This window comes from Triticum aestivum, chromosome 6D (genome assembly GCF_018294505.1).
Source record: "Triticum aestivum cultivar Chinese Spring chromosome 6D, IWGSC CS RefSeq v2.1, whole genome shotgun sequence".
Lineage (NCBI taxonomy): Eukaryota > Viridiplantae > Streptophyta > Magnoliopsida > Poales > Poaceae > Triticum > Triticum aestivum.
In genome coordinates, this window is record NC_057811.1 from 6,203,698 (window position 1) to 6,212,265 (window position 8,568).

At 42.4% G+C, this 8,568-nt stretch overlaps 1 protein-coding gene across 1 annotated transcript; it reads right to left on the minus strand.

The window, feature by feature from the left end:
- Nucleotides 1–3,119: 3,119 nt before the first annotated feature.
- Nucleotides 3,120–4,637, minus strand: LOC123140700 (uncharacterized). Its single transcript, XM_044559986.1, has one exon. The coding sequence runs from the start codon at nucleotides 4,535–4,537 to the stop codon at nucleotides 3,251–3,253; it is 1,287 nt and encodes a 428-aa protein (XP_044415921.1). The 5' UTR covers nucleotides 4,538–4,637; the 3' UTR covers nucleotides 3,120–3,250.
- Between the last annotated feature and the right edge of the window lie 3,931 nt (nucleotides 4,638–8,568).

The following is an 8,568-nucleotide window of genomic DNA, read 5'->3' on the forward strand; positions in this document are numbered from 1 at the left end:
GCAGATTTGTGTGTGGGGCCGTGGGGGTCCTCCAAATATTGTTCTTCTCGGTTCTAGAGATTGTTCTTCAGAGAACTGACATTCGGTTGGATTTCACAGACAAGTGCACCATGAAGGATGAAGTATTCTTCTGGCTGCTCGTGGCTCGCGAGATGCCAAAGCCAACTGAAACAAATCAGGGTGCAAGATCTTTCCATGTGTATCCAGACATAAAACATTTTCTCGAGAAAACTATTAGCATTTCTTAACTAATGAGTCAACGTTTTAAAAGATTCGTAGAATTTAAATCACTATGTTTTTTGTATATTCAGTGGTAATGCACCAGGCATTCAACTAGTGAAACTACAAAAGCAGACCCGTAAACTTGGCAAGGCGTAGACCCGATCTATTCCTTCCATCACCTACAGTTGCATCAGCTAGGGTGAAGCTTCGTTCCCTCTAGGCTACGTCGGCGATCCTATGGACTAGTCCCGGTGCCTTGGAAGGCTATGGTTTTTTTAATCCTTGTAGGGGCGGCTTTGTGGCGGCAGCCCTTCATGTTTGAATTGGTCTTTCGATTTCCAATCCTCCCTGAGTTTCTCTGTCGGGATAGAATAGACGAAGCTCTAGATTAGATTTTTTTTCATCTCCTTGGAATGGTGAGGTTACCGTTTCTTGTCGCGTGTGCAGGTCGGCGAGATTTGGTATCATGCGCTTCTCATCAATTCAACCGTTCAAGTTCGATGATTGCAGCTTAGAGGTGCATGCACAAAGCCTTCCCGGTAACATCGATAAGGTCAGAGTGGCTCCAATAAATGAGCAGCGACATGGTCCCATCATCGGCTTGTTCTGCTGGCAGCAGTGGTTGTCTGGTGGTCCACGGACATTGATATATTTTTTCTAAATATGTGATGAACATTTTCCAAATATGTGGTTACTTTTAAAAAATCCACAATGATGATTTATAAAATACATGATGAACAACTTTTATACGCTATGCACATTTTTTTAAATACATTTTATTTTTATTTTCCACAATATAGTTGTTCTCCCTTTTTAATGAATGGAATGTTTTTCAAATATCCAAAAAAATTATAAGAAAAGATTCAAGAATATTCAAATTTGTTTTCAATATTCTTGGATTTTATAAAAATACGTAAATCTAAAATGTTCATAAATTTTAAAATGTTAATGTTTTGAAAATAAATATGACCAAATTTCTAAAAACTAATGAATTTACTATGTTCATGTACTTTCTAGGTGTACAGAAAATTTAAAAAGTATTAGTGATTTTGTAAATGTTTGTGATTTATTTTTATGTATTCGAAAGAAGAGATAGCAGAAAAGAAGACTAGAAAGTGAAAAAAAGTAACAAAAACATAGGGAAGGGAAGAACAAACTACAATTAGACGGTAAGAAAATCTGATGACAGCCTGAAGGAAAAATAAAACAGAAAAAGAAAAATTAGCAAAACATCAGAGAAAAACTACTAAGAACCCAGAGGAAAAATCATAACATGGGCCGGACCATGTGCTTGCCTGTTGATATCTCTTCTTCAGTCATCATAAAAAATTTTGGGTGTCCTGTCTTGTTCATGATGTTTTTGGTGTCTGAGACTCTGAGTGACCTCACTATTTTTTATTGATTATTTAGTACTGGATTCCAAGTTTTTAGTCGATCCCGAGTTTATTAGACTACAGAATGTGAGCTGCTTTTCCGATCCCAATAATTCTGTGTTTCATGTTTCTGTCGGGTTGTTTTTTCAAGCCATTCTCAGTTTCCGCTGCAAGTTTTCGAGAGCCCTCTCGTGATCATTTTGACTTTTATTTGAGTGACCTCGCCATTTTTGTTGTCGATTCAGCTTGTAGTGAGCAATTTACTGTAAAGGCAACATCAGAGATGGAAGCCAAAATTGACTGATTTGGTAAGAAGTACTTGCCTGAATTTTCTGTTACGGGATAGAGATTCAGTTTTCGGAAGCACAAATATCTCTTGTGGTAGCGTTGAAACTTCACTACATGTATCTATTGTGTTCGTTGGCACCTATGTAATGTAGGAAGCTAGACTGGATGATTCCGCTAGACCATGAACCTGACAAGCTGTTGCAAGAATTGCAGTAATTCCATCGTTTAATGCCCTGACTAGTTCCATTGACTTGTCGGTAATTCTGTTTTTCGTGAGCAATTTGCTGTAAAGGCAACCGCAAATGGAGATTGAAATCTACTGATTGGGCAAGACGTACCTGACGGATGTTTCTGTTGCTGGATATATAGACATGGAAACTTGAGAATGGTACTGCTGATGCTAATCCATGAAGTTGATAGCTGCTGAAATAAAATTATTGATTATTCTGGCATGAACCATTGTGTAACACTAGGGCATCTACACCAAATGTAATCTTGTTGAAACCTGAAGTTAAGTACTTGACCATCTAAGGTCCCGCCCGTCATATAATGGCTGTTCATTTGGAATTACTCATTAGCAACATTTCTCTGTAGAGGCTGACAATCTATTTGAATCTATGAGTATCCTGCTGAGTGTACCAGCAAAATCTTTCTAAGAGAGTGTCAGTTTCAGGGTTGTTAAATCCCACCAGGGCATAGCTTTTTGGTCCTCGCCGTCATATAATGGCTGTGCATTTCGAATTACTGTTGGTGTTCCCAAATTATTTCCTCTTTAGCAACATTTCACTTTAGAGTTTGACAATCTATTTGAATCTATGAGTATCCTGCTGAGTGTACCAGCAAAATCTTTCTACGAGAGTGTCATTTTCAGGATTGTTAAACCCCACCAGGGCAAAGCTTTTTGGTCTATTCCAGTCCTCCCTAAGATCCATGTTTTCCTGTGGCTTGTTGCACACAACAAATGGCTCACTGTAATGAACTAGAAAATGTTTAACACACTTACTCTTATCGTATTGTGGGCTGTTGTGGCTAGACTCGCTTGGCAATGGGTACCTGACATGTTTGAGAATCCTGGCCCTGTAGCATCCTGTTTGGATTAATGGCGGAATATATCATAAACCATATGCTACTCGTAACACTCTGAGTGCCTCATTTTTATGGCCTATTTGGACCTTAAGAAATAGTGAGATCCCAATTGGAGTATTTGGACATAATGCTAAGATAACAACTCGACAATGAAGGGGGCAAATAAAACAATTAAAATTAAATTATTTTTGTCAACAAAGCTGTGCACGAATGCTTTCATAGTTGTAGAACATCGAAGTATGCAGTGCATGAAGCTGAAAATAGAAACTAAAACGGATGAATCACAAAGTGCTACTGAATGTTGGAACCCAAGCCTCCAAATTCATCTCATAGGGCATATTCCCAGTCGGGTACTCTTCCCCACGATCTGAGAACCACCTCACGATCTTCATGGACTGCAGGTTGAGCCAGAAATATCCGACAGTTGACATGTTGATGAGCACCTTAATGAGCACGGTGCCACTCCTCTCGGCGAACCACAATAGTTTTATTTCATGCTTGACTTCCCACAGGCTCGGCGGCGGCCTGCTTCCGCCCGCCTCATCTAGGAACTGCAAGATTGTCTCTATCTCGATCACCACCCGTGGTCGTCGCTGCCACTTGCCCGTTTGCTTCGATTGCGCCCACGCAGATATCTTGTTGCCATCCGTGACGAGCACAATCGGGCACCCACCTGCCGACGATGTCGCTAGGAGTTGGTGGTACCAGCACCCACCACGGGGGAAGTTCTCCGGGAGCATCGTGACCATGACTTGTTCCACCAATCTAACTTGGAGCTTCAGGACGTAGTCCCCTTTGTCGGTCAAGCACAACCAGTGTGCATCGTCACCAACGACTAGGGCCCTGGCGAGTGGTCGTTGCAACTTGCTGCCTTGCAGTTTATGAACCCGGATCTTGTTGTAGCGGCCCCACGTGCCATGCTCGGATGAGAAGATTTGAAAGTGCACGTTGCGGCAGTGTTGTGACAGCTCTAGGTATGCCATGACCACATGGAATTGCCGGCCGACGACGGTCGCACCCTCATCATCATCGTCACCCACGAGCAAGACATAATTTGTCGTATCATCGTGTTGTTGTGTAGCCACCACATCCACAGGGAAAGTCGGTGCAGATGGCAGGGTCTGCTTGCGGCTGGTGGCCGGATCCCACACGCAAAGCCCTCGGGCCACGCGAGTGAGAACGAGGCCATTGCTCGACGCGAGGGGGAAGCCGTGGACGCCGGTGACCCTGCGCAGCGTGGTGGTGTCTGCAGCAGTGGTGTCCACCAGGGACAACTGGTCCTTGCGTCGCATGCCCTCATACTTGAACGTGTGGATCAGGTGGCCTCGCAGAAGGGGGAGCACGAATCGGTCGCTATGCCGGAGGTGGAGGCGGCCACCGAGGCCAGTGTAATCCTTGACGCGGCGGCGCATGTCCACGCACGTCGCGGCGCAGCGCACTAGAGTGGCCGGGTCGGTGCGCACCGCGATCTCCACCAGCACGTCCAACGGCACCGAAGCTGCCGTCTGCCGCCGCCCTCTTGCAGCTTGCGTCCGGGGCCTGGCACCACCACCGCCGTCGCCTGCCATGGTTGATGGGAGGCTCTAGGAGGGAGCTCAGTCCGGGGTAAGACCCCAAGATCCGATCGGCGTGGTATATAATTAGCCTATAGGATCGTGTGTAGGGGATCAGTTTTCGTGGTTTGCACGTTGCCTAGTCCCGGGATTAACTCTAGCAGTTATCGAGTCAGCTCTACGTGGTATCTTAGGGTAATACTTCTTCAAACGAAAAAATATAGAATGCGATTTAAGAGCAACTTCAATAGCAGCCTATTTTTAGGGGGAAAAATACGGTCGAGTAAAAAAAATTGGGCACCAAAACGTGTTCTGTTGGCACGAGCAAGCAACGTCTCCAACAACAGCCCTAAAATAGGGCACCCAGATCAACAAAATCAATATTTTTTACTCCCTCCATTCACTTTTATAAGTCATTTTAGACAACTGAAAATGAGCTACTTTGCACCCTGTCTCAAATGTCTTCAAGCCATAATAAAAGTGAACAAAGGGAGTAACTAACATTTGAACTACTTTGACCATATTTCATATTTCAAACAAAAATCGTCCGAAGTATAAACATGCAAACTACAAACATTATTTAAATACTACATACCACTTAAACTACGACAAGCGCTACTACGGACACTACAGATTATCCCAGTCGATATCATCGTACCCATCACTCTCGCTGTCGGAATCGACTTTGATCACACCGGAGGATCCCGCATTCTTCTTCTTCTTTCCCTGTGACGATGAAGGCACTGCCTCGTCGTCGTTCTTGCGCTTCTCAGCATCCCTCTTCCAGTAGAACTCCAACTCGGATTGCACATACTACGAAAGTGCACTACCAAACACCGCCATGGCCACCTCCACTAGTAGAAAACAGGGCTTTCGTTCGGGCATGGCAAGCCCATTAGTCCCGGTTCAGTCACGAACCGGGACCCATGGCGGCATTCGTCCCGGTTCGTGAGCCCAGGGGGCCGGCCGGGGCCTCGTGGGCATTGGTCCCGGTTCGTATGGAACCATTTGTCCCGGTTCGAGGCACGAACCGGGACTAATGGGCCTCGCTCCTGGCCCACAACCATTGGTCCCGGTTCTTGGCTTGAACCGGGACAGAAGGCCCGGATTTAGTACCGGTTCTAGCCACGATCCGGGACAAATGAGCTGCCTATATATACTCCATCGCCGCAGCAGAGCACTCCACAGTGCTCTATTTTTTCTGGCCGTCGAGGGGAGGGCATTTGGGTGCTCTAGCTCACCTCCTATGCACATGAGGTGTTCGATGAAATGTCTGAGCCACACTAGTTAATCTTTCTCCTCTCGAAACTCGACCCCCGAGCTCCATTTTCCCCAAGATTTGTCTAGGTTTAGCGGTCCGTCATGTCCGGTCCCCATCTTCACCGCCGTCGATCGCCCGCGCCGATCTCGTCGCCAGCACCACCGTGGTGAGCCTCTTGTTCTTATCTTCTTTCTGAAAAAAAAATTCTTACTTCAGATAGATACTTGTCTAATTTTGTTACTTTTATTATTCCTTCTTATTATATAGTGCGATGGTTTTGGTATCCGCCCCCGTCGGCCCTCGTCCTGTCTATGATTCGGATGTGGTATATATTATCTTTTTATAACTATTTGGTTCATTTATTGTTCATGACAATTATGCCGAGCAACGTGACATAGATTTTATTTATCTAGGAGGTGGTTGAACCGGAAATTCCAACCGACCCTATTGTCGAGAGGTTAAATTTAGTTGAAGAAGAAAACAATTACTTGAAGGAAAAAATAAAAAAAATTAAGGAGGAGAAGATGATATTGGAGTTGCATGTTGCGGATGTCGTCGATGATCACAAGATCAAGATGGATGCAATGCGGTTGAATATTAGAAAGATTAGAAAATATGCCATTCATACCGAGGCTTGGTATCATTATGCAGTTGGATCAATTGTTACCTTGGTTGCGATTATGATCGCATTTGTTGTTGCATTGAAATGTTTTACATAATTTCAATGTATGGTTTAATTAGATGCTCTGGAGAGCTATATATATGTTGTTCAATGAGAACTATGTATGTACTTTGGTTTTAATGTGATGATGAACTTATATTAATTTGGTCACTTATCTATTCATGAGAGCTATATGTTGCCTTCAATTTCAGGGTCTTATAGCTCAAAATAATCAGTAAATGCATGAAAAATAACAAATGAAGTCAGAAAGAGTTGAAAATTGTTGATGTGGCTTTGAATGGTGCATTTTGAACACAGAAAAACTATGGAGTTCAAGTAAGTTCAAAAAAAATGAAAATCCCTTTGTAGCAGACGAGTTTCCGTATGAAACCCTGATACTTCGAAAGAGATTGTCCGTTTTGCACACAAAGTGCATCCAGTTTTTGCCGTAACCCTCTCTACGTTCTTGCACATGCTATGTGGGCGAAATGATGATACCATGCCAACTTTTAACCTTTTCATAGTTGATTTGAAATGCTTTTCAATTTCAGGGTTTTATAGCTCAAAATAATCAGTAAATGCATGAAAAATAACAAATGAAGTCAGAAAGGGTTCAAAATTGACGATGTGGCTTTGAATGGTGCATTTTGAACACAGAAAAACTATAGAGTTCAAGTAAGTTCAAAAAAATGAAATCCCTTTGTAATAGACGAGTTTCCGAATGAAACCCTGATACTTTGAAAGAGATTGTCCGTTTTGTACACGAAGTGCATCCAGTTTTTGCCGTAACCCTCTCTACTTTCTTGCACATGCTATGTGGGTGAAATTATGATACCATGCCAACTTTTAACCTTTTCAGAGTTGATTTGAAATGCTTTTCAATTTCAGGGTTTTATAGCTCAAAATAATCGGTAAATGCATGAAAAATAACAAATGAAGTCAGAAAGGGTTGAAAATTAATGATGTGGCTTTGAATGGTGCATTTTGAACACAGAAAAACTATGGAGTTCAAGTCAGTTCAAAAAAATGAAATCCCTTTGTAACAGACGAGTTTCCGAATGAAACCCTGATACTTCGAAAGAGATTGTCCGTTTTGTACACGAAGTGCATCCAGTTTTTGCCGTAACCCTCTCTACTTTCTTGCACATGCTATGTGGGTGAAATGATGATACCATGTCAACTTTCAACCTTTTCAGAGTTCATTTCTAGTGCTTTTCAATTTCAGGGTCTTATAGCTCAAAATAAACAGTAAATGCATGGAAAATAACAAATATCATAAAAAATAAATAAGTAATTAGAAACAGAATAAAGTAAACTTTAATAAAATATATAAGTAGAAAAAAAATAGAATAAACTTTAATAACATAAATAAAATTTATGAAACTAAAATTATCAACGTATTTTCTGTTCAAAACATTATAAGCAACCTCTAGTATTACTGAAACTAAAATTATATAAAATTGATGCAACTAAAATTGTCAAAGTTTTTTCTGTTCAAAATCATTAAAAGCAAAAAGAATTTTCATAAAGAACTTTTTTTGTTAGAAACTTTAATAGCAAAAAGAATTATCATAAAATAAAATAAGTAACTAATTAGAAACAAAATAAAATAAAATAAATAAGTATTTTGTTGTAAGTAGAAACAAAATAAAATAAATAAAGCAAAAAAGAAAAGAAATAAACTGGGAAAAAAAATAAAAAACGCCACCTACTGGGCCAGCACGGCCTGAATACGACTAGAAACCCACCCATGGGCCAGGATTCAGGCCCGTAGAAGGCTCAATAGGACCATAGGCAGATACAGTGTGTTTAGGCCCGAAAGCCTGCATTTGAGAGGAGCTCGAGAGGGCAGCGGGAGTGGGGCTTATAAACCACTCTCGAGCTCCCTCAGCTAGCGAGGTGGGACTAAACTTTCGTGCCGCGATGCGGGCAGCACAAGGCCTTTAGTCCCGGTTGGTGCCACCAACCGGTACTAAAGGCATACATTGGTACCGGTTCGTGGCACCAACCGGTATCAATGCCCCCCCTTTAGTCCCGGTTTGTGCCATCAACCGGGACCAAAGGCCACCAACCGGGACCAAAGGCCTCTTCTTCCCGCCCTTTGGGCTACTGAAAAGAGGCCTT

Excerpts from the sequence above, each read along its gene's own strand:
- LOC123140700 (XM_044559986.1), bottom strand. The coding sequence starts at position 4,537 with ATGGCAGGCGACGGCGGTGGTGGTGCCAGGCCCCGGACGCAAGCTGCA.